The following is a 27,214-nucleotide window of genomic DNA, read 5'->3' on the forward strand; positions in this document are numbered from 1 at the left end:
TATTTATTATTTATTATTCTTCTTCCTCGTCTTCTTCTTTGTCACGCTTTGAGCTCGCCAGAGTGGAAGACTGCTCGGCTCACAATCTGAAGGTTGAGAGTTCAAATCCTGGATGGCTGCCGAATGAGCCACATCATCCCGGCGGGGTCAATACAAGGAGTATCGCCTGAGAGCGCCAGGTGGCTCAGAGGTGGGTGAAGAGCACTGAGCTGGCACCGCTGAGATGCTGGGTTCAAAGTTCAAATGATCACTCGTAATCGACGGTGTTTGTTCCATCCAAAGAGTGTATCCTGCTGGCTTGCGATGTATTGCCATCGCGGGCACCACGTATATGTGGGTGCAGTACCGGCCCTAGAGGGGCTCGGTGAGCGCTGTCCGACAGTGCCGAGTGGCACCACGCTCTGCGTGCAGTGCCGACCCCTACAGGATAAGGTGAGGAGTGCCGGCCATGGGTATGGGGTTACTAAGGGCAATGGCACTCTGGTTGACCCCGAAGGACACGTGACCGGTAAAGTCTGCACAGGGGCCCCCAGGTGGGGGCTAGGGGTGGTCACGTGTCAGGGTCGAGAACCGGCTAGAGGATTATTGAAGGTGGGCGTGGCTAAGGGTGGAGCCAGCCCCGCCAGAGAAGATAGAAGCCGGGTCCCCGAGCGGGACCGGCTGCTGTTGTTCATCCTGAAGAATCTACGTTCTACGTCCTACAGACGTCACCAACACGTGGACCGGGACCCAGGCCAGGGTCCGTCGTAGCTAACTCCAGTGTAATTATAGTAGTTAGCCTGGTGGTCCACCACCATAGGTAGTTAATGTGTTAAGGGGTAGTACCCCGTGTGTTGGTTTTAAGAAATGTGTTGCCTCCAAAAAGTGCGTCTGCGACTCAGTTGAACTCACTACATATGGATGGATTGTGAAAATGAGAAACGGCTAACGTACAATATCGTACGGTTTGAAAATTGAGCTCTGCAGAATGTGAAATATGCTTTGGATCCCGCGATATCAACGTTGCAACTCCTCTAGGATTCGTTTCAATATCACAAAGAGCCACATGGGCTCCTTTTTCTACTTATTTAAGATGCCCTCTGAGAATTTTAGTAATCCCATAAAAAATAATCTCTCAAAATGTATTTCAGATTAGGCTGCGCTTCGAGAAATACATACGCCCCTGGTGCTATACATCCACGTGTGTGTGTTATTCAATGTCCTTAAATGGAGATTGTTGAATAATAATATTAATAACTATTATTAAATTGGCTGCCCTGTGATTATTAATGTCGTCAAGTTGTTTTTTACAGTTAAGACAACAAATGCACGATGATAAGCATATATTTACGATGACCCGGAATGGCACTGATCTCTATCGGTGGAAATTACACATTTCCCTATTGGGGACCAGTCTGTCCAGAGCGGTGCTGCTCAACCTTCATCACTCCATGGCACCCACTGCCAAGTTCACTCGATCTTCGCGGAGGAGAAAACCGCGCCATTAAATAAATAACCACTATGGGCTCTTCATCCGGCAGTGGATTGGTCACGGCTGGCGATGACGACGACGTGCGAGTGTGTGCGCGTGCGTCTCTTCAAGTGATAACGTCGATGCGGACCAACTCGTTCCCGTCACAGAAATGTGGAATGTCCGCGTGTCGTTCTCCCCTACTGCCGACCTCTCCAGAGCTGCTGCGGTGGCCCACTTTACTCCAGTGACCCGGGTACTGCTGCGGGGTCCACTTTCTGCCCCGCCTCCCCCCCCATCTCTGTCCCCCCTACTGCCGAGGCCTACTATACACTACACTATACACTACACTATACGCTACACTATATAACCTCATGCCACAGCAGATCTCTCGCCTACTTCAGCAGTTTTTTTCTTGCTGTGGTTGTCCCACCTGATGACGATTGCTTGCGTCGTGATCTATTATTTTTCTACCTACGTTACTTTCCCGAAAGAACCAAAGAGGATGGATTCCTGCAGTCACGAAAGCTTAAAATCAAGATTATCAATTCGGCTGGTTTTCTGCGGGGTCGGCGCCTCACATTTAAATTGGATTAACTTCACGAGTTATTATGACTCCCCGTTACACAGACGGACAGACGGACTGATGCCGCTAATGCATTACCGCTTTCAATCTGAGCTGGAAAATTACCAAAAAAAAAATAGCCCATCCACACACACCTTGGAAATTGCAAGCCTGGTCACCGGTGTATATGCTGAAGATGAAAATCCTAAACCCAAGCCCTCCACAACAAACATAGGAGAGATTGTAATTAATCCCCGCGTGTATTCTTAGACTGAAGCTACGCGCTGCACCAAACAACAAATCTCCGGCTGACACGCACACCGCCCGCTAAGACTGATGGATCGGGCACGCGGTCACTGATAGAGGCGCACGGACGCTGGGAAGCAAGCAAAGCGAGCGCGGAGAGATGCACGATGGTAATAACGCGCGGGCAAACGGGTGGTGGCGAGGGATGGTGGGGGGGATGGATGTGTCGCAGGACAAATTCTAATCCGTGATGCATCGCACGCCTAGAGAAGAGAAGACGAGCGAGTGGAATTCACTTGCGCGGTGGCGGCGGCGTCTGAGGAGGGGTCGGGACCTTGTCGATGGCTAAACCAGAAGTGGATCGGCAGCGATGGAGCCACGGACCAAAGACAATATCAACTCCCAGGACCGTCTGCTTTGGCCCCCTCGTCGTGCTGCTTGTTGCTGGTCGCCTAGCATCTAGGGCCTGTGTTTCAGCAACCATGACAGCAACAAAACATCATTCCATCCTGCTGTCAGATTAAGAATTCTATCAAATCCACTGAAGGATCCCCTCCTCCCTCCTCCTTCCAAGTCTTCTCGCAGGGCCGTTCCCTAGCTAGAGAAAAACTACTGGAACTTAAAGAGGTGCGTCGACATTTATGATGTGCTCAACGACGACACTGCAGGTGACAACAACAACAACCGCCATTCGCCACAAAGTGGCGGTGGATGTCACCACGACGATTGTGCCAGGCTATGTGCGCGATGAGACAATAACACACTCACTCACTCATCCACTCGCTCACCCGCCCACTCACCGCACTACCAGTTACCACTGTTTCTGCTTCTTCCCTCCCACCACTCCACTTTTTAATTCCCTCCTCCCATGATGCAGGTATCCACTATTGCAGGTATCCACTATTGCAGGAATCCACTATGCAGGTAGCACGATGCAGTCATACGAGAAGTCACTCACAACTTGGCAAATTATGAGTGCAAATCTTGTAGAAAACAAAACTGCAGGCACACACATTAAAAGTTAATAAGAAATATTTTATTTAGTGAGGATAAAAAAATGTAGAACGACTTGTGCTCCGCATTTTTCAAGTTTCTTTTTCTTCCTTGATTTGGAAACATTGAAATGCGTTTGTTGTTTTGCTGCACAGGACTTGTTGATACCCCAGGTATCCCAAGAGAGGCGTCTGTCCCCATTGGGCTCCTGTTTAATCATAATAATCTACAGCGGTCTGCCACTCCACTGCTGGATGAGGGCTGAACCCCCCCCTCCCTGCCGTGACAGTCACGGGGGATGTTTGGTCATACTTCACTCTGCCAGCAAGTGCGGCATGGTCGAAGGGTTTGAGAAACACGGGATTTGGTGTCAGATATCACTCACTTCTGATGTACGTACGTATGTACGTTGAACTTCTTTCACAACGTACGTAGCCAACCGTGCTAATCGGAGGTGTGCGGGAAGGACAACAAGCAGTTCTAAAGACATGAGTATTTAATCGAGATGATTTAAACGTACATAGCTCCAATGACTTCCGAATATGATGATTATAATTAAATTGAGAGACAGGAGGAGTAACACGTGGATTAGAGGACATACGCAAGGTCACATAACCACACTTGATCTTCATCTAGCAGTGGATAGACCATGGTCACGTACGCTCAACTCCGTTCGCACCGCACGCAGCCAACCGTGCTAATCGGAGGTGCGTAGCGAGGAATCGAACTCGTAGCATGGCAGACCAACCACGGGCGTGCCACTGCCGAACCTCCCCCAACGGGCTTTCGGAGTCGCTCGTAAACAGAGAAACCGCGGGTTTCTCTCCGCTTCTGTCTCGCCGGAGCAATGGACGACAGGGAGATGAAATCACGGACCGAGCTGCACAGCCCGGATTGCCTGCACACTGCCGCCACGCGGCAGGTGGTAATGGGAAATGAGAAGGCATCGTAAGAGCTACAAGGTAGCAGTGGGTAGAGAAGGGCGATTCAATAGTGAGGCTCGCAGAATTAGATATTTGATGAGCGGTTTCGTGCCTCGTGCTCAGTGATTCATATATATTTACTCTGAAAAATAGTTTTATTTTACCAGGTAAGGCCCACTGAGCTATATAGCTCTTTTTTTCAGAAGTGACCTGGCTATCACAAATGATAGCTCAAAGAAGTGGCTTATCATGTGGAAATGTATAGCAGCCAAATACTCCAAATGCACGTTGATTCTAAATGTGGAAGGGAAAATCCGGAGGACCCGGTGAAAAATCCACGCGACCACGGGGAGAACATGCACAGGCGTCAGGGTCTGGATCGATCCCATGGCCTCACTGTATACCCGGCGAGATAGTTAACATCTCTGCTCGGGCAAGCTTGGAGTAGGAGGGATTATCATCATAAGACACTACCACGGGAGTAGAAGGGATGCATATCCGTAAGAAACCTGTATAACAGCACCCTGTATTCTTACAAATTGAAAAAGAGCATCTTAGCTCAATGACGAGCAGCTTTAAAAAAAACGCGAGAACAAAAATACGGTCGAGATGGATACGGAGTGCCAAAATAATTACCGGAGCAGCGTTCCGGACTGTTCCGCCTGACATTAAGCACTTGATTCAGCTGCAGGACAGCCAGCCACCGAGCTGGGTGCACTTCTAAACAACTCGCTCCCTGCAGCCGCGCGTAGCCACCGCGGCATCCGGAGCAGAACAAATGGAATGCGACGTGCGGCAGGAGATCTCAGGGCGATGATCACGACGACTGTCAGGAGCAGAGCCCTCTGAGGCACACGGATCTATTTGATTACTTCCATACCCTGCATCCCCCTCCCCTCCCTCCCAACTTGAATTGCATCAATGGTGTTCACACCATGGGAGAAATAACATACATTCACATCACAATAATAGTTATAATAACACGCTGTAATGGCAATATGTATCAATACGGATGTTTAAACTGCGCTAGGTACTAGGTGGGTCAGCACACTTAAACGCAAATGCACATCGCACTAAGCAATGCGCAGTTCCAGCCGGTCTTCAATCCACTGCTGGATGATGGCAACACTGGACCGTGTGGGGGTTGTTTGACTGTACTTGACCACGCTCGTCATTCTCGGTCCGTGGATGGACGGAAGGGACACACAGGGTCCGATGTTAGCTGCGGGCAGGAATCGAACTCAGGTGGCCAGGGTATAGAGTGCGCCGACTGCTGTGCCACCTCACAGAAAGGAGTAATTAAATAAAAAAGGGGGCTCGCATTGATATGTTCACAAAAAAAATTGAATTACCACCTCTTTTGCAGACGCTACATTATAACATCCCACAAGTACATAGGCCGAAACAGCTCGCAATTGCCTTGAAGATTATATTTGTGCAAGTGGAAATTAAACTGGAGCATTCCGCATAGAGTGCAAGGGAATTAATTTAAGTTTTTATTGCTTTAACTTTTATGGCTGTACCAAATCCGAAGGTAATGTGCAAATGTGTGATTATGGCCACGACTCCAAGTGCACAATGCTGTTCCCCTGTAAACTGTGACACCGATTATCCGCTTGACTCGTCAATTTGCCACAACGTATCCGCTCACGTTAATGTATTATTTAAAAAAAAAACTATACAGTAGGCACATAACGGATTAATCAATCAAAAAACATTCTCGTGCTCTTAAAAGACGAAGCAAATTGTGCATGTGAGAATCAATTTGTTTATAATGTATGCACAAAATGATCGGCTCATGATATGCTAATGTTATTTGGGCTGTTCAGAGGAAACACCACGTGTTCATGAATATCTGATGGTATTAAACATAGCACTAGACAAATCAATTACTGAATTGTATCGTGACCCGCAAAACGAGACGATATGTGGAATCGCTGGCAAGGGTGAATTGGGACATGCCCACTTATCAACGTGCAAATTTGATTCACAATAGATTTTTGGGTTAGCCCACAGAATGAACGATCTGGCCGAAGTTGCGTCGTATATATGGGGCAACAGACTGTTGGGGCAAAAGCTGTCTGCGAGCACCTATTGAGACTGGCACGGTACACAATGGGGTGGGTGGCTAGCACCACGCCTAGCCGCCTTTGTCTGCCCAGTAGTGATGTTTACACTCCTCACCAGGTACTCATTTGAGGCTGAGTTGACCTAGGGGAGGCCCATGACCGATTCAGATATTCGTCAATGATGTTGGCCATGAGCAGGAATTGAACTCGGATGCCCGGGTTCATAGCACAACGCGCTAACCGCTACACCACCGCTCCCCAAGTACGTACAACAAGACAAAGATCCCCGTATAGTCTTAACAGACTGTGGGGGAAAGTGCCGTTAGCGAGTAGTACCTATGAAGGCCGGAACGGCACACGAGGGGGTGGGTGGCCAGCACCGTGCCCGACCGTATTTGTCTCCCCAGTGGCGATGTTTACACACCGACCCAGAGGAGGAGGCCCAAGACCGGTTCAGATAATCGCCACTGGTGTTGGCCATGAACGGGAATCGAACTCGGGTCGCTGGGTCCGTAGCACGGTACGCTAACCGCTACACCACCGCTCCCCATGCATGCACACACGCATACACACACAGACGCGCGTAGGCAGAGATGATTTCTCTGCTCGCGGGAAAGTGATCCCTGGCCACAAACAGAGGCACCGTCCCGCGGGACCAAGGAAATTATTTCCGAGCGGGTGATCCATCCACTGATTCGTAGGAATGTTTCTATTGTACCTTGTCATTTGTTATATTTTTTTTCGTTCGCAGCTTATTTTTACTCCACTTGCACGACCCTTGGTTCGGGCAATTATGGGGATTGCATTCAAGCAGGTGGGCCGTGGGTTTGTTTCTGCCGTCACGCGCAGGCCTTCGATAACGAAGAGCTCCGGTCGTCGAGAAGCGTGCGCGTGAGATAACGTCACAACAGGGCCGTGCGGCCAGCAGGAGAGCGATACATTCAGACGCAGACAGTGCTATGGTGACAGCACTCGACTTACTAGCTGAAGCTTCGACGAATTTCAATCCCTTTCAGACATCGACAGAGAAAATCATCATGGCCAATGCCATTGATCACACAACATACAACGTGTCATCAATTCCTTCCCTATGCTAGATTCCTCAGTTGCTGCACAAGTGACACCTGTGATCTCCCAAGGTCTGCGGTTGCCGACTTCTTGGTAACCTGTGCTTTATTTTATAATATTTGTATTTATTTATTTACAATTTCAACTGTGTAGCGCGCTACACAGTATTCGCTCGCCCTGGAAAAAAGGGAATCACTCAGAGGGGCGAGGAACCACAGACAAGGGGAAAGACAGCCAAGCAGTGATCTGGCCCCAACAAATGCCCAAGCTCTGCGGTCCTCTATATATTAAGGTATTTTCAGCCAATGAATAAGTGCTTACATGTGGGAAGAAACTGGAGCATCCAAAGAAAACGCACACTTGCGAGAGGGCAACACTTCCAACCCCATAGAGACGAAACAGGCAGGGGTCCACACTTGATGTTCCGCACGGCATCTCGATGCCCACGGAACGGGGGCTATCCAACACCTACGCGATCCACCTACCCTCGCTGCTGTCTCCACAGGTGTGCGCCATACCACCGCATGGCTAAACCAGGTCAAAAGCAGGCAGCAGTGGAATTTCCACCAGGAGCTCAGGAACACCAACAGAGATACGACAATAGAAGGGAGTCTCATTTTACTTGATTTGGAATTGCAAACGTGGAATTTTGGCAGTATCTCTGCAAGGGGTACATCCAATTACCTCTGCGGCACTAACCCACTCGTATATATGCTCCACTTAGGTCTTCAACGCAATGAACTAAATGCTATGACTCACGCGGTGACAGTAACGGTGTACATACACGCGCACTAGAACTTCATTACGCAGACTTCAATTAAAGGAAACGGTAAATTATGCACCGGTATACTCTCGTTTCCAATTATTCCGTGTATTATTTAGAAACCTTGTCGGTCGTGCGGATGAATTGCAGTTCGCTTGGCTAGTTCTGCGATTAATTTTTCATAGACACTGTACGTAGTTGGGTCGTCAGCTAAAGGTGTTGGGGGGGGGGTCTGGATTGTGTGCGTGACGCCCTCCTGCAAGGAGGTATAGCCCTCCACAAGGCGGTACAGCAAGTAGGACATTGACTGGGCATGCGACGATTAATCCCAGCCAGCAATTCGGTGATTTGTCACTTGCGTTGCAAGCGATTGATTTTGGTACATCAGCTCGACGTGCGCACATCAAATCGCGTGTTGAACGTACACATTGTAGAAACGAGCACAGGCAGCCTTGGGTAGAAGGGATGGCAAACGGCTACAAAATTGATGCAGCAGATGCAGTTCAAACAAATGCCAAACACACACACAAACACCGAGAAAACAAGTGTCAATCCACAGTAAACTGCCACTAAACCCTGTGGAACTATAAACCACGTGTTGCTCGACTCAATACCCACGAGTAGCGGAGAAACTCATTAAATCTATACCCCCTTGACAGGGGCGTACCCTGTTGGTGACCTGAAAAGGAAAGACCGATGTTAGCACAGATTAACGCGGGCTAGCAGATTGAGCCGGCGACTTGCCAGGGGGACTCCCTGCGGCACAGAGCGCCGGGAACGCCACTCACCGCATCACAACAATCACCGCAACAATGCTAAAGGGGGAAAACATTTAAATAAATGGGCTCTGTGTTTTTTTTCACCGGTGCTCAACGTTTTGCTACATTGTTCCTCGTGTGATTGGCCTTATTGGTATCGTGATACAACACAAAGTGTCCATTAAGGAACCTGCGCAAAAAGCAGTGCACCACCCTGTGCACCAGCTGGTCAACGGCCAGCATCAACCCCTTTGTGTGCGCGATTGAGAGAGAACAGCTCCCACAAACGGATTTCCACACGTCTCTCGAGATTCCTGTGGATCTGTCGGATCCTGCAGTAGCCAGTGCACCGTGAACAATCCTCCCCGGGGCTTACGGACCGGGCCGTGTCTTCCCGAGCCGTGGTCTATCCACTGCTGGCCATATCATGTGCCCGATCGCAGATAAATATGCATCTGGTGGCCGAGCTAAAGGAGAAGAGGAAGGAGATCACAATTCCCATCTGCATCTCTATGCGTCTAAGTGGGTTTACTATACGGCCCGTAGTTGTGGTTGCATGGCCACAATCACTCTGCCGTGGCTCGTCTTTAATTTCCCACTTGAGACCCAGATACGAATGTAGAATTTCACCACCAGCGCCGGCTCAGAGCTCCGACTCTCCCGAGCCACCCGACGTGCGCTTCTAAGCGCCGTGCCTTTTTACGAGCACCCGCATCCACGCTTTACCGAGGCACGTACGTGATCGAACGCTCCTGGAACGCGACGTTAAACCCACCCAACTGGTACAAAAACTGAAACCTTTATACAAGGGATCATGTTTGCAATGACCACAACACAAGCAGTCAAAATCCAAACAAAAATAAACAACTCTGATAATGATATGCACTGTCCTTTAAGTTGATTGGTCCACACCCAAGACAGCTTTTCTTAGAGCCTAGTCTCCATTGGTGTTGGACCACATGACGCCAAAAGGAGTACAACTCAAAAACAGCGCACTATCAGAGTATTGAGAGCTCGGGGTAAGCATTTACACTATGAGACCTCCTTTACCAGTGGCAAAATATAGTAATAGGTTTTACCCTTTCAAAAAACCTATTACTATATTTTGCCACTGGTAAAGGAGATGTCTCATAGTGTTAAACCCACCGTGCGGCAGCATTGGGTTTAATGTCGCGGTTTGGGGACCGAGAAGGGGGGGGGGGGGAGTGGCTCCGACGGCTAACGAATTCAACTCCGTTGGCAAGTGGCAATTTGCGCGGCGTGACTGATTGCGAGCACGGGAGGAGCCATTGAAGGAGATGAATACATTTTGAGAAGAGCGACCCCACAACCGCCCGCTGTCACGAGCACGGGTGCGCCGTCCACGTGACACAAAGTCACGATACAAAAGCAGCCATTTATTTAACATATCGTAGCGAGTCGTGTTCCGAAGCACACGCGCAAGTGAGGTTTAAAAAAATAAAAAAGTATATTTATTAGGGCACATTGCCTTCCTGTGCCCATTAAACGAACGGAAAGGAAGCTTCTGTTCAACTCTGGTTCACAGGTACAGGCCGAGTGCCGCCGTGCGAACGAACGGGACGCGCTTTTTCCCAACCGCATATCGGAGAATTCTCTCGCCAAAGTCTCGTTAATGAACCGCGTGGTGATTGTGCGAGGCGTGCAGGCAAGAACATCAAAATAGCATCGGGGGTCCTCTTGTGGGCCACTCACTGCCCGTGCCAACAGAGCCCAACGCGAGTGCAGGTCACACTCTGGATAGAGAGATTCTGCCAGCTGATAACGAGTTCTGGAATAACGTGGCACGATTCCACATCAAATTCACGCAAGCTTACAATACCGGTTTATGTAGGAGTGTAACGATATACCGCACTCCTCCCCCACCCACCCAACCACATCGATTGGGAAATCGATGAACTGTCAGGATTCAAGGTCACAATTAAGGATTAATTGTTGTTATATCACAGTTCAATTAAATTACTGTAACATTCACCGTAGATTTTTTTACATTTGAAATAATTTCAGTTTTATTATTCTGTGTACTGCAATAAAAAATACTTGGATGCGATCCAAAGCCTGACACTGCCGATGAGACACAGAACAACTGCTGCTGAAATGTTGCACTGCAAGACGGCCATGTGGCTTATGGGATGTGGAAAACATGCTTCAACTGTTTGGTGTAGAAGTACAGATATATGCGAAGGAGGCATCTCGTCTGCTTCATTGATTTAATTTGGCATAATCTCCGTGACGACACAAATTTGTATTTTGTGATGCGTCTCCAGCAGGTGTGTTCCAACTCCAGCAGGTGTGTTCCAACTTGACCTCAGGCATTGCGGTGAATGCAGCGGTCTCTCGTGGCTGCACAGGTGCCTTCGTGACACACACAGGTGCTTTCGATGGATGTGCCGTGAGATTGAGAATCAATATTACTCGATGGATCGATGCATCTCTGAAACCGCAAGCCTTTTTTTGTTACAAAAATTTTCGTTATTTTATCTTAGGGGAAAGAACGAAAAACGTTGCACGCGTGTGCAGGGGAGCGCTTAGCGTATGTACAGTATATTTCTTCCAAGCCGTCAAGCGGCTTCATTAATTTATAGGCCACGAGACATTAACTGTAAGAAGTTTCAACCATTAATCAGTGTGACCTAGTTTCCACGAGCCTCATAAAAAGTTTAATTTTCGAAATTCTTTACAAATTTATGTTTTAAAATCTATTATAAAAATAAAATCCGCAGTAGAAAGGTAGGTCAGGTCAAGAGAGACAAACAAAATATATTTCTCAAATCGCATGGGGGGGAGGGAGGGGGGTTTGTTGAACTTTTACGTTCAATCAAGCCGCCACTGCGTAATTGCCTTTTCAGATAGCCATCACATCGGGCCTTGCAATGCCTTGACAGTTATTGCTATGGACAAACTGTGGCGCAAAACAATAAGAACAACACTTTGTTGGAATCAAAAGTTTCCTAAATGCCACCCCGACCTCCGCCACCTCCATCCTCCCCGCAGCGTAACAAATCAAAAACGCATCAATAATTTTCACAGAAATGGCCTCGTTTTAGGGCTTCGCACACTCGACGGAAAATAAAGCGAAAAACAGCGGGCGTACTTGACGACAACGCGTCGTTTGGAGAATGACAAAAACCAAAGGAAATTGTCATTTTTTTTATCGCCGCACCAAACGAGAGAAGCCCGGGGAGAGGCAACACAACACCCGACGGTGGCCGTCGCGGCACCGCGACGCGGCACCGCGACGCGATCACCGTGGGAACCCGTCCCACGGTGGTCGCGTCGCCTGACATGTTGGCCATCGGACAACCTTAATTAAGTGCTTTTGGGTCATTCGCGGGGGCCAGATAATGGCGTGTAAAACAGCGGGTGGTGACAGGCCGTCATTAATAGTTACGGCTCGTGCACATATATATAAAAGATTGTACTCAAAATGAAATGTGTCGCGGACGCATCGCGGATGCATTAACGCACCGTCCGTGGGCCCGTCGAGGCGTCAGATATTTTTTCCACCGGTGCCAGTGCGAGTTTCTGTAAATTCGAGCAGTTATACTGCACAACAGCGACGGGCGCGACGCTGTGAGAAAAAACATTTGTATTCAGACTTTCCTGGATCTTGCCCCGAAGATGTTTGACTTACAGTTTCAAATAAAACGCCATATCTCGTTGCTAAATTTGGTTGCTAGGATTGTTCTTAAAATTACTGGCGAGCTCAAATACGACGGTAACAATCACCACGTTAAAATTTCACTTGCTAGGCTGTGTCGGGTGGGTGGTGGAGGGTCTTCACAATATAAAATTTGACCAGATCACTACGTGGCCCCAGCCAACAAAGAAAACAATGACATCAATAATTTCAGGCGTTGGATATTGGAAATGTTTAGCACATCACAAAGCCGCACTGTATTTCACACACGTACGGGGCGAGGACAGATGGAGGGAGGAGTTTGGTTACATCCTGACGAGGGGGACTTGATGGCGTGCCGAGGCTTGTGGGTGCCATCGTGGCCACTTGGGATCCCTGACCCAGCCAGAGCCGCCACATGCCAGGCTAAGTGCAAATTGGGCATGCGATGCGTCACTAAACAAAAAGTTGGTTTCTTTAAACGGCTGGTTTAATTCCCCTACGGTGTGAGTGCCTGTGTGCGTGCGCGTGTCTTTTGATTTTCTCTCCGTTTTTTTCTTTCTTTTGGCCTAACGTCGTTTTAACCGTTGACTTTCAAGCCGGCCGGGAACATTCACAGGCAACTACCACTTGGGATCCCTGAACCCAGCCAGAGCCGCAACACACCGGGACAAGGGAAAATTGGGCATGTGACGTGCCATTAAACAAGAAGTTGTATTCTTTCAACAGCTGGTTCAATTCCCCGACTGTGCATGCGTGTGCTTGTGCCTCTTTGATTTTCCCTCCATTTTTCCTTCTGTTGGCCTAAAGTCGATTTCACTGTTGTCTTCAAGCCAACCGGGAATGTCGCAAATACGAGGAAAAGCGGGGGGCGGGAGAGACTAAAAATAACGGGGGGCTCGCACACCGCGACCCCGCCCACTGCGAACCCAACAACGCAGACAATTATAATCCGATTATTATTTATGAGCGTATGGTGCATGGGAAAACGAGGTGCGGGTGGGGGGAGACAGGGGAGGAGGGGGGGCATTGTCATGAAGGAAATCAAGGAAAGCCACCGGGTATACGCTAGGACCAACAACAGTGTGTACTGTATACGACAAGCATTACGTAATGGGCAGCGTATTATTATTCTGATGGCTTTTGATAGCCAAGGTGTCACTGTGCACCAAATCATAGCAACGTTATTATGTTGATTGCTAAACGCGCATCCAATCAGGCACGTAGAGGAGCGATGATTATCTTAGGTTGGTGCATATCGTGTGTTATCTGCTCGTGTACTCCCCGTCGCTACTCGAGGTGATATATTAACCAGAACGTTCAGTGGATTCATGTATGCGTTGAATCGCAAAGCCGGTGACGTGACACATGCTTAAACCCTATGGACAACTCTGTCTATATTTCAGTCTATGCTATGTTATATATTGTCGTTTATGTATGCGGGTGACAGTCTGCTGATCCTGATCTCAAAAATTCTGAGTTATTTGCTGGTCAAATGAGCAGAGGCAGTGCTCATCTCCTGGTCATAGCCCGGAGGCAGTAGCGTAAATTCCACATTCCCATGACGGGGGTGAGTATATCCATGGCACAGCCACTGTTGAATGCCCCATGAACTCATTTTATTGAACCACGAGGGAAGGATGGGCCAAGTCAACCCTAACCGGGATTTGAACTCGCGACCCTCCCATTGCCGCGTCGCTTGCTCTACCACCAAACCGTCTTCCCAGACATGCACGCATCACTAACTTTATATATATACACACACACACATAGACGTGTCCCTGTTTAACTGCAAGGGCGCAATTTGCTTGTGAATCTAATTTCTGGCAAGAACGCGCGCGAACTGTTTCCGTGAACCGGTGACGGAGGCAACACGGCGAGGTGCCGCGTTCCGGCTGCCGAGTCAACAACCGAACCGGCGTCCCACACGTGGATCCATCGCTCCAACTGCAGCTACGCAGCGGTAATGCCCGCATCGCCATTCAACGCAGCCGGCCCATGCACGCAGCCACGTCCATCTATGAGAAAACGATTCGACAAAATGAAACTAAAATAAATATTTGTTTTTTAAAACCAGGTAAGGCCCACTGAGCTGTATAGATTTTTTCTAGAAGCGACCTGGCTATCACAAATGATAGCTGAACGAAGTGGCTTATCATCACATGGAAGTTTACGGCAAATACTCTATACGCATGTTTCGAAAATGTGGAGGGTAAAACCAGAGAAAAATCCACGCAGGCGTCACAGGGTCGGGATCGAACTGACGACCTCTTGGAAACCAGGCGAGGTAGTTAACATCTCGGCACCGTAACACGGAGGGTGTCGAACGCGTTCCGCGAGACCGCATTAGCGGGAACGCTGGCGAGCGTGGAGGAGCAGATAAACAAATCGACAGGGCGTCGTTCGTCGACGCACGGCGTGGACAGCTCAGCGCCGCTAACAATGTCAAAGCGGGGACGGCGCGTGGCACGACCCGTCGCGTCGCCCAGGGACTGGCGCGCACCGCCCATTGTCCGCAAGAGAAAGCCGTCGTGTGCCCGCTTCTCAATTACCGAGCCATAGCGCACATTGTTCTTCCTTCACCCGAATGCTCCCCCCAGAAATCTCATACGAATGAGATCCCCCTGGGAATTTAAAAAAATAAAATATAACTAGAGAGATGGAAGGAGCAGAGTTCGATTGCTGGGCGTGGCTAACACCCGTGGCGAGCATTATATCTGAACCGGTCCTAGACATACCCCTACCTGCCCCCCCCCCCCCCCCCATTTTCATGAACCCACACTGACTGCGTGAAGGATGGTCTTTGTATGCGGGTGACATGGAGTGGGGAGGCCATCATCCTGCAGGGGCTTCATCAAGGGATCTTTATGATCAAGCCTCTTCAGTTATTTTTTATAATATTTTATTGCTGCTACAAACTAATTTCAGTTTCTGTTAATCACACACGCAACGAGTAAACGCGGGAGACCAATACGTTAATGTTTTTTCTGAGGCGATGGCTCTTTTGTTTCCATGACAACCACTGGGAAAGTCAAGGCAACCTGGCTAATGATATTTAACACCTGGAATAATCTCGGGTGTCGCGTCTCGTAGCTGCCATGCACTTGTTGTGTGCGTGTGTTTTATTGTCGTGCAGTGACTTAAATGCATACCATTAACGCCAAGCAGCGATGGGTTATAACAATTATAATTCCCATTAAACAAAGCAAGAGGCTGAAGGTCACTGGCTCATCAATTAATGGACAGACTTGCTGATGTGTTTGAGGGGCAACCGTGTGGGGGAAATGAGGATTCTGCAACATGCGAGTCGGCTCACGGCTGCGTTCGTTGCCTCTAAGTTGCGGTTCACAAATCCTCGTTGAGCCAGCGCAGGGCCCCATGGTACGGGTTGTTTTCCACTGCCAATCTGCAGTGCCGAGCCAGAACCAGAGCCGTGCTCTGCCGGCATCGCGGTGCAGATACTGGGCTTTCCTTCCCAATACTTTCGTGCTCTGATCGTGTTTTTGCATTGTTTGTTGTTGTAAACTTTCTGACCTGCCCCGAATGGACACCTGTGAAAAAAAAAAAAACTCCAAAAGCTCATTGGATTTCTCCAGGATAAATAAAGATTGCGATTGCTGTAAAAATTGCTATCTTGGCTGGCCATATGATACGCCAACGTCCATCTGTCGCAAAAACGGCCGAGTGCTTAACGTATCGTGTTCCCGCGTACTAACCCACGCCCCTCTCCATGTCTAGAGTTGAGTGATACATTTGACGACGCCGCTTTTAGAATCCATATTGGAGTCGCGTATCACTTTAGCGTTCACGTTCGCCATCCGAGACCACTCAAGAGCCGCCATGATGTAACGAGAAATGGTTCTCTCATTTCAGAGTGCGGTGCGCCATGGAATAAGCAAGTTGCAGGTGGAAAACTGAAATTGTAATGTTTAGCGTTTCCGTCAATCTGGAGGTGATCTGCTCGAGCTGATTTAAACATTTAGTTTCACAATCTTTTCTGTTCTTCATGCGATACAGTTGTTTTGTTCCAATTTCTTTTTACACTTCGTTGCTGTATTTTATTTTATTTGTTTTGCTTTGGTCTCTTGAGTTCCCACCGCCTGGTTCAACAAAATGAGGTTGTGGAACTTTTAAAAACACTCAAATAAGGAATTGGCCAAACATTCTAGGAATTATTCTCCCATAAAAGGAGCCCTGGGGCCGCAGTGACTTTCCCGAAAGTATTATTATGAATTACTTAAACATTCGCGACAATACACTCAAATTGCAGCTGGTTAGCTCAGTTGAGTCAAAATAATGAGAGGTAACGTTTTTTCCCTGTACCACGCGAGTCACGTGTTAATTTAGAACACTTTACTGTGCTTTATTTCAGAATGTGCTAAGGGTATGTTGAAAACTGCATCGAGTGAAATTGCCAAAAAAGTAGTCAAAGAACCTCACTTTAGCCTTCATCAAACTGTTGGGCCAAGTGCTGTTAGCGAGCACCTATGAAGGCTGGCACGGGGGGTGGGTGGCCAGCACCAGGCCCGGCCAGTGCTGATGATTCACACACTGCACCAGGTACGCAATTCAGGCCGAGTCGACCTAGGGGAGGCCCAGGACCTGACCAGATGCTACTCATCACCGATGCTAGCCATGACCAGGAATCTATCTCAGGTTGTTGGGTTTGCAAAGCGAGTGATGCGCCAACTGCTGCGCCACCGCTCCCTGCACACAAGCGCGTGAACCCATGCTGCCGAAGCCAAGCGGTAAAGCAGAACGGAAGGTATTAATCTGGGCACAGCGCAGAGAGAGAGAGGGCAGGTGTAGAGGGAGACGGGGCAGCGGCAGCCAAATAGCATGCAGATGTCAAAAGAACGGGCGGGGATCAGTGCGGTAGACATGCAGTTGTCAAGATCCTGCGGTTTAAAGCCACGCGTACGTGGACAGAACAATAATTTAACGGACATGCAAGAAACCTACTTTCTGTACTGCCCCTGTATGTGGTTGTCTCGTCCACGTGGTATTAAATACATCATTTGCATTTTTCCTAATATTACGTCCAAGCTCCACAGTCCTTTGGATATGAAGAGATTTTCAGCTCATGAATCAGTGTTTTTACATGCGGGAGAAAAAATGCACGTGCGAGGGGGCAACACTTTATCCCATACAGAAGGGACAGATGATGGTATTCCCCACTTTGTTTTACCGTCTTCTCCCAGCAACTCAGGTTACGCGCACCTTGACATCCATAGGAAGGGAGTCTCACACCACTTGTGACGATTCACCAACACTCGTTTTTTCCATAGTGCTGGCTTACAGGCCACGTGCATAGACACTACCACCTGGCAACCACAAGTTCAACAGCCCAGTTCAATCACGTGCGGCTGTTGTTCTTGTTGTTTAAACACTGCGTGCACATATGCGGGCACTAAGTATAAAATACGAATGTGCAACGACAATTTGCACCGATTGATATCCCGGCCCACGTATGCGTGTGCCGCGCTGCCCAGCCTGCTGGCGCAGCTCGGCACACCAAGCGCGGCACACCGAGCGCGGCACACCGAGCGCGGCACACCGAGCGCGGCACACCGAGCGCGGCACACCGAACGCGGCACACCGAGCGCTGCACACCGAGCGCGGCACACCGAGCGCGGCACACCGAGCGCTGCACACCGAGCGCGGCACACCGAGCGCGGCACACCGAGCGCGGCACACCGAGCGCGGCACACCGAGCGCGGCACACCGAGCGCGGCACACCGAGAGCCGCCCACTCGTCCTCGACACCGACGGGCCGCCGCGGCGCTACTCCGGCACACAGCCGGCATGCGGGGGGGCAGGGGGCGGCATTTTCAAGAAATCAAACGAACAGGAAACAAGCACCCATCATCCCAGCCGAAAGAGCCCAATGCTTTTAGGAGGCCCCGATTACACCCCCATGCAGCCACCATTTACAGGAGTGCTCCTCGCCTTGTTATATTTCACCTTTATTTCACTTGACGCAATTTTCCTTTGACCTTTTTTTGTGTCGTTCCTCCTCCCTTGCTGCAGGAGTGCTTTTGATCGTGAAGCTCTTTTGGTGACAAAAAAAAAAATAAGCTGCTCGGGGCTTTCAAGACCGCAGCGGCGTGGCCGCGATGATTGAATGAGCGCGGCGTCACGATGCGCTCACGGCTTTGGTGGCCGCGTGGCCGAGTCGCAGAGCGTGCCGTCGGCGTGCGCGCGCCTCGGCTCGCTCGTGGCGTGGTGGTCAGCGCACTGCGCCACCGAACCAGGCGTGGTCAGTGGCGAGCGACATGCAAACCCGTACTTGGGCCTCCCGGAGGTCGGCTCAGCCGTAAATGAGTACCTCGTGCGGTGCGTAAAAATGGCTGCACTGGGGAGCAAAAGGTGGCCAGGGGAGGCTGTGGCCAAACCGTCCAATCTATGTTCTGTCGTGTGGTGGTGGTGGTGTAAAGCCGTGGTATAAAATATTAGTGAGTGGTAGTATAGAGTAGTGGTGTAGAGTGGTGTTATAGAGTGTTGAGCATAGGGGAAACTGAGAGGCTCTGCCATGCGCATTCGTGGTCGGGCCGTGCGTTGCCCGGCACGACGCCCGACGCTGCACACCACGCGCTGGGGAGGTTCATCAGGAACCGAATCGATATCGAGCTCCCGTCGCGTGGAGCGAAACACGTCGGGACATCGTGCGAAGAAAACAACACACGGTACGATCCCGACACGCGTCGGAGCGACATACGCGCACAACCACAAAAAACACACGCGCGCTCGCGAAACGTTGGGAAGATCGTTGGGATGCGCTTACCGTTGAGCAGATTCTCGGCCGTCACCAACGCCTGCACCTCCACCGAGTGCTTCGAAGTGTAGGTGATGTGCGTCGCCACGTGCGCCACCTCCCCGATCAGGATGGGCGACAGGAAGTCCGTGCGCTCCACACGTGCCAACGCCGCCACGCAGTTCTCGTGCTGGCAAAGACGGGCACGGGCAGAGTCGTGATCGTTACTTCCGCAACTCGGCAGTTACCGTCGACGCGTTTGCCTGCGTCACCGTCACCTTCGCGATCGTCTCGACGTCATCAGCGCCATGACCAATAATCGTTTACCTTTGCAGTGACCGGCGTAATCGCCGTCATCTGTGCCGCTATCACAATCATCGTCGTCGTCGTCGTCATCCGTGACCTGCCGCCCACTCTCAGCAATCATCTCAGTCGTCATCATAGTAACAACACCTTCATTCCTCATCATCACCACCTTCATTCCTGTCATTTGTCACCTACATCTTCATCACTGTCATTGCAATCATCGTCACTACCAGAACACATCATCACCATCGTTATCTTAGTTATCGTGAACACATTGCGAACGCTTTGTCATCGTGAACACGTCACCCATTACCTGTAATATAAAATTGAAAGTGGCTGGAAACTAAGCATGTTTAAAATAGATGCATACTCTTTGGTTCTTTCGGCAGAGACACGTAGGTAGAAAAAAGAATAAATCACGACGTTTCGATCGCAACACAAGCAACGATCGAAACGTCGTGATTTATTATATTTTCTACCTATGTGACTTACCGAAAGAACCAAAGAGTATGGGTTCCTGCAGTCACAAAAGCTTCAAATAAAAATAGATGCATACGTTAATTAGCATAGCAAAGGCTAAATTAATTGCAATAGCATATACCATTTCATAAATGCTACTCGATTATTCAATTGCCCTTGACAATTAATTCGTAACAACACACACACACGGACGCGAGTAAAGTGGCATTTTTAATTGTATTCACCATTTTATTCCATTACGTTATGCTCATTAGGAATGCACTTTCGTTCACAATCGCCAATTAATCTAATCAGTCTCCATCGAGGCACCGTCAGCTCCGGCGTGAACGCTAGCACCCAGCGTGCGCGCCGCTGTGCCGTGGCGAGCCACCGACAATCGACACTTACGACCCGGTTGGTCAACCCCACCCCTAACCCTGTCCTGGCCCTAACCTTAGCGATCGGGACACCACCACTCCCTCCCAGGGAAATCAATTGGCCAAAACGCGAGTGGCAATAATTCACAGGATGGAAGGTCCCCGTTAGGTCGTTTGCACTCCAGACAAGGACGGCTCGCGCAGCTCACATTATGCTGCTCGGCCGATGTACACGGAGCTCGCGGTACGTGATTTAGATATATGACGGGGGGGAAGGGGGGGCATTAAAGTCCCGTGTGTGGAAGAGCATCATTATCCGTTGGCAATCCTTCTCTTTTTAATGCAGCGTCTCAAGTGAGCCCCCGCTTGGCTAACTCGAGTGGCGTTCAGGTTAATTCGATCCCTAATCCGATTCTTGTTAAACCGTCAAAACCGTTGTAACAAAACTCAGCATAATACATCATAACCAGCCAATGTAACACTTCGTTGATGAAGATTACATCGTGAATCTAACAATTAATTGAGTAATTCTAATAATAGGTTAATTGTTAATTTAAACTAATAGAACGCACGGAATAGAATAAGCAAACCTGAACATGTGGGACGGACGATACAAACGAGACAAAAAAAAAAGAATAGATTTTTTAATTAAAAACCGTTACCACCAATTCATCAGAGTGCTGCGAGCAGACCGAATCTGTACGTGCCTACATCATAACAATCCAGCCACGGCAACACGAGGATGCGGTTCTCTTTTCAATCTGTGTCGACACCTAGCGGCAGAAGGAAACACTGCGAGTACAACACTCCACGTCCCAGTGGCCGCGACCTTCAAGTTGCATTCTTCGCCGTCTTACAGCGGAATGTTAATGCCTCCTCCTTCAACAAACCCCCAGTTTCGTCCGCCCATTAAATGCAAATCCTTTGTTCTGTCACATCAATCAATCTTTGGCATTTTTTTGTTTTAGGCCTGTTTGCTTTCTAGTTCCACTGCAGTCTTTCGTCAAATCCCCCCCCCCCAACCCCCCCAAAAAGTGTTTTTTCTTTAACTATCAGCCGTACATTTATTTCTTTAAAGAATGTTTTCAGACTTGAATTATCATTGAAAACAGGTGAAGGTCAAGAGGTCACCATTAGCCGATGCCTCGGATGCCAACCACACCACCAACTCTGCCATCGCTACCTGCTGCCCGATCCCTCAGCCGTTGCCGAGGGCGCCACGGTGGCGAGATGTTATCTCCCTCGCCTGGTATGCAGGAGGTCGTGGGTTCGATCCTGACCGATGCCTGAACATTTGGAATTTGCATGTCCATCTCCCGGCGGTCGGGTGGATTTTTCACCAGGTCCTCCGGTTTGTCCCTCCACGTTTAGAAACGACGTCGCGCGTTTAGAGTATTTGCCTGCTGTACATTTCCATGCAATGAGCCGTTTCATCCAGCTGCTATCATTCGCGATGGCCAGGTCGTTTCTGGAAAAAAGCTACATAGCTCAGTGGGGACTTACCTGGGTAAAATGAAGAATTGCTTATCGTTTAGTTTTTAGTATAGTTGCACGTCGCTAACCTGGGTGAGGGGGGTTTGAGCTCGTGTGCTGAGTGGTGGTGGTGGTAGGTGGCTGGTAAGAGCACTGGGGAAGAGCAGCGGTCCTCTCCCAGTGTGTGTGGGAACCAAGCTGTGAACAACTCTCCCCTCTCCACTCACAGCCTGCTGTAGGAATTCGAGACATTTATTTGATTCAGAAATAAACATCACCGGTTTCTTCTCACCTGTACAACTTCAACGCGCACTTCCATGAGTTCTGCCTAGCGTGTGCAGTGTTGTTGCTCCATTAACCTCAGATGCAACGACAGCATCGAGTTTGCACTGAACGTGCACAAACTATAAGCAATCAACCTCTCACGCGCAACGATTACTTACATGCATGCATCGTAATTGCAGGAATACATTTTAATCAATGGATTGGTTGTGCGGTGAACCTGACGGCCTGAGTTCGAGTCCCACGCCCCCCGGGTAACGGCGAACATTACCAGTGATATCTGAACCAGGTCCTGGGTCTCCCCCGTCTCTCACTAACAACCCACACTGACCGGGACAGTGAAGTATGGTCAAGACAACCGACGTGACCAAAGACTAGGTGGCCATTAACAGTTAATCCAGCTCACGTGCGATTTGACAATTCATACGATGCACTTTTAAATCTGTCCTTCCCCCGCCCCTCCGATTAGCACGGTTGGCTACGTACAGTGATAAGTTCAACATACATATGTACTAAATTGTTTGCGCAGATTGTGAGTTTAATCTAGTAGAGTGTATGTATTATACACAGTACATATATGGGACTCATGATGGAGTAGCAGCCAAGGAATAGAATACACCCGAGAATGCATCTACCAGGGAGATGGAGCGATGAAATCAGCTCGTGTGCACGTTCTCGGTGGAACATTAAGAGGGATGACAGCGCCTTGGGGGAGGCCTTCATCCAGCAGTGGATAGACTAACGACTGTAAAGTAATTAAAGTGAGAATTGGCGATGCTATCTTCACAACCAAAGGACCCAGTATCCTGCTGTAGTGCCATCTCCTGGGCATCTCACAGGGAGAAAGCCTACACAAGCATTGCATTCTCAGGCAGTCTTTGCGACAATTTGATAGAACCGAGTAGGAAATTAGAGTCATCTGGAGAAAACCCAAGCAGACGAGAGGATAAGTCTCAGGGGTGCGCACAGACTCACGAAGCACATTGCTGCTGTGCTGTCCTCTGCTGGCCGTGTCGCAGCATAGCGGCTTGGGGGGGGGGAGTGTTACAGGCCTCTCTGCGAGGGCGCAAACCCCTTGTGTCTGCCCAAGCGCCGGATTTACCGGCATGCACTACCGGGGGCGGCCACGCCAATGTGTAAATTTGATCGCGGCAAGTGCTAATTGAATGCATAGTGAGCGACGGCCTTTAATTTACACCGCCGTCTTCACGGTATTAGTCAAGCAGCTGTTTCATTAAATGCATCACTTCCCGTACGAGGGTGCACCAGGAAAGCGGATCTGTAATGTTTACACACCGAAACTTGAGGAAACAACTTTAAAGTTTCGCATACGAATTATGTCCAGGATTGCTGGCCCAGTGGTTAGCGCCTGATGCTCTGAACATGAGTTTGTTTCATGACCACGGCTAATTGTGCACGACTCGCATCAAGGCTGGTGTGATGCATCATGTCACATTGTACTGCGAGCTACATTTCCATTGTACATAGTTCTGGTTGTTTATTATCCAAGTCGTGTATAAAATAGAACCGATACTGTTCCATGCAACCCCTGTAAACCCTCCCCCCTCCCATGTAACGTGCTCGCACCCGTCGTATCAGCTGTTTTGGGCGGGTTTCCATGGATAGAGAGGCTTCTTAGCTCAATGGACCTTCTGGGAAAGTAACTGACTGTTAACATCAGTGCCGAGCAATGTCTAAACTGGTCTTGGGCAAGCCCACTGGCCAAACCACACTGAAGAACAGGGTCAAGTATGGTCAAACAACTCCCATGACTGGCATGGAATGGGAATAGTAATAGGTTTTTACCCTTTCAACTGGTACAAAAACTGACATGACACCTTTATACAAGGCATCATGATTGCAATAACCACAACACAAGCAGTTAAAAGTCCAACACCAATGGAGACTAGGCTCTAAGAAAAGCTGTCTCGGGTGTGGACCAATCAACTTCAAGGACAGTGTATATCATTATCATCATCAGAGTTGTTTCTTTTATGTTTGCATTTTGACTGCTTGTGTTGTGGTTATTGCAAACATGATGCCTTGTATAAAGGTGTCAGTTTTTGTACCAGTTGAAAGGGTAAAAACCTATTACTATATTTTGCCACTGGTAAAGGAGGTCTCATAGTATTGAATGGGAATACCTTAATCTAGCAATGGATTGAAACTATACAATTTTTGACCAGACATTTAGATAACACTTTGGTTACTATGTTATGTAAAAGTGCACAGCATTCAGATGCCACTCGTGTCTGTGCAAGTGGGAATTTGGCACCAAATGATGAATTGTGAGATACGAGACACTGGAATATTCATGCGCGCATGAGCAGTCTTATACACACTCCATCAACTCACATTCAGAGATGGAATATAACAAGCTTGCACTTTTACATCAGATAAAAGTAAATACCTGCCCAAGTGTTTTAATGGACTCGTGCCAGGTTGAAAAATGTTCAATGTGAGTGCAATCGTGCGAACAGCTTCACTGCCTGAGACGAAAAATTGGCAAGCAGTGCATCACGTTGTGTCTGGGGATTGATTTTTGAAAGATGACGTCCCAGTACAAATCTCCTGTCCACAAAAAGCAGTGGACACGTTTATTTAATATGGACGGTAAAGCATCAGTTAGTGCTCAGAATATGTTAAATTAAGGGAATCGCGAAATATATCACAAAATGTTTTTTTGTGTGCAGTCATGGGTGACTGGGAAAAGACCATCATTTCGTTCCATCCCAAGAGCCTGCTTTAATCACGCGCGACTGAAGCCAGATTTGAACTCAGGATCTCAGCAGTGTCGGATTAGTGCTCTGATACGTGAAATTAAAGGAATTCCAAAATGCATCACAAAAGTTTTCCTGTGCAGTCATTGGTGAATGGGCAGAAACCATAACTTTGTTCCATCCCTAGAGCCTGCTTTAAGCACGGGCGACTGAAGCCAGATTTGAACTCAGGATCTAAGCAGTGCCGGCTCTGCGCTCTGACAGGCTATTACCAAGCCTTCTGAACCACCTTGTTAAGCTATAACCAAACTTACGGACCTTTTCCAATCCACTGCGGAATTACGACATCCCAATGCCGCATCGATCACGGAGGTTGCTTGACCGTACGTCACCTCACCACCCTGGTCGGGGCGAGTTGGTTAAGGGGGAGATGCGTGCCCAGGACGTGTTCAGATATCCCTCGCCAGTGGCGTTAGCCGTGGCCGTTACGCGAACGCAGGTATCCAGGTCCGCAGCGTAGCGCGCCGACGACTGTGAAACCGCTCCACCCTCTCTGAGCTATGCCAGTGATTAAATGCTCTTGGTCCCTGTAGGAGTTCACGGGCTGCATCGCTGTAGCCGCCTCGCAGCCAAGGTGCGCCTGCTGGCCACCTGTGCACGGCGTACCTGCGGCTTGCTGTTGCAGTGCTGTGTGCTGATGATGACGCCGGCCTCCTCTATCATGCGCAGGATGGTTCCGCCATGGACGGTCCCTGCAATGTTTGCATCATCCGGACGCATTATCCTGGAAGGGAAAAAAAAACATAGTTGACTCACTCGGTGACGAATATTTCGTATCTCTAGAAGTTGTTGCATCGCAGGAACCCGAGGGATGGAAAATGCTTGGGGAGGAGGCCTTCATCCAGAAGCGGATTTATCACGAATCATGATGACAATGCTCATAATCTGCGGGTGCAGTGGCGTTGAGGATTCAGTGCTTTTGACGCAGGGGTTGGCAGTAAATAACGGTTTATCAAATGTTGAAATGTATTATGGCCTTGCGGAGCACAATTATACTTTGACACCCTTTCTTCGCAACACTCGAAGAACCAGCAATGTCGTGGATGCTCTCGGTGAAATGTATTAAACATTGAAAGTTCGAAATGGGAGTATTGTTTCTATGTATCCCAGTGTTCCTGTGCTTGTTCACCACGACTCAGACACCATGACTCAAACAACACCACGACTTGGAAGCAGGTGGGAGCGGTGTGTGCAAGTGGTCACCTATCCAGTCTGCAATGCCCCTGGGGCTAAAGACATCATGCGGGATGATTTAGGAGCTCAGCCTGTTCAAGGTGTGGAGCTAGAATGTACCTCCCACACAGGACTCCCTTAAGGTCACAATACACTCGGGAAACTGCAAGGCAATCACTTATGCTAACTGTTGCGGGCAAAGTGTTTGCCATTTAGCGACTGCGGCTATTTGGTATGCCAATGGAATGTAGTGACGAGATTTCTTTCTAGCGAATAAGAACAGAGTTGGTTGAAAAATGCGCTTGGTGGACAATGATTGGTCTAGAGAGCTCACAACCTTGAGTTGTCATGTGACCTCCCCCTATGATTTGAAGCCTCCATCGAGATTACCCAACAAGGAGCAGAGTGATCAGATTTGTCCAGAATTGGGCAACTATTACCTTTAACAACAGACCACGGAATGTCCGGTGACAAATGGCACATGATCGAAAGAGCGCATCGTGCCATTTGCCGAGTAGACAGAGTTCATACCTGGACACGTGGACTGGCATCTTTCTCGGGAGGGTTCTTTGACAGATGTTCACTTGAGCGAAGACGCTGATCCGTCGGCTGAGACAAGTCCGTTGCAGCAACCGTGTGGCGATTCGAACCCTGCGATGGGAGCGAGACACATGGAACGCTCAAGTAACGTAATTTCTGACGAACACCAAGCCGGCGAAAGCTGATCTGCATGGAGCGTTGGGATGTCACCCCACATAAAATTAGCAATAAAAAAAAGCATCTTGTGAGTCTTAATCTATGGCAGGCAGAATGACTCAGAAATAATCGATATATTGCCGTCTGCCCCAATGAGATTAAGGTGAGAGTAACACTTCATTGTCAGTCTGACTTAACAGAATGCCACCGATTGCCCACCCGCTGAAAAGGATTCAGAGAAAAGGGCGCAAGTCATTCCATGTCTGGCCCACAATGAGTGAGTCACAGTTCCAAGGGCACTTGCATTGGGGGCAGCCTCCTCCCCAATCACCGCCTCCACTCCCCCAGCCCCTCCCCACCCCCTGCCTAGGCATGCTTGTTTGTGTTGCAGTAAGCAACACGAGGAAGCATCCTGTGTTGGCATCAAATAAATGCATTCAAC

The 27,214-nt window shown here is 49.1% G+C and overlaps 1 protein-coding gene across 4 annotated transcripts in view; it reads right to left on the reverse strand.

Moving 5' to 3' along the window:
- The window catches only part of ACOT7 (acyl-CoA thioesterase 7), an 89,444-nt gene that overhangs the window by 55,090 nt on the left and 7,140 nt on the right, over positions 1 to 27,214 (reverse strand). For 2 of the 4 annotated variants that reach the window (XM_078873176.1, XM_078873175.1), the window contains exons 2-5: positions 26,608 to 26,727; positions 25,510 to 25,627; positions 21,931 to 22,074; positions 19,257 to 19,416 (exon numbers count right to left, since the gene is read on the reverse strand). In XM_078873176.1, the coding sequence (XP_078729302.1) occupies positions 19,257 to 19,416; positions 21,931 to 22,074; positions 25,510 to 25,627; positions 26,608 to 26,727 (542 nt within the window). The remainder of the gene's footprint in view (positions 1 to 19,256; positions 19,417 to 21,930; positions 22,075 to 25,509; positions 25,628 to 26,607; positions 26,728 to 27,214) is intronic. The other 2 variants (XM_078873178.1, XM_078873177.1) reach the window with 1 other exon arrangement.

Source organism: Lampetra fluviatilis, chromosome 36 (genome assembly GCF_964198595.1).
Source record: "Lampetra fluviatilis chromosome 36, kcLamFluv1.1, whole genome shotgun sequence".
In the NCBI taxonomy this organism is placed as follows: Eukaryota; Metazoa; Chordata; class Hyperoartia; order Petromyzontiformes; family Petromyzontidae; genus Lampetra; species Lampetra fluviatilis.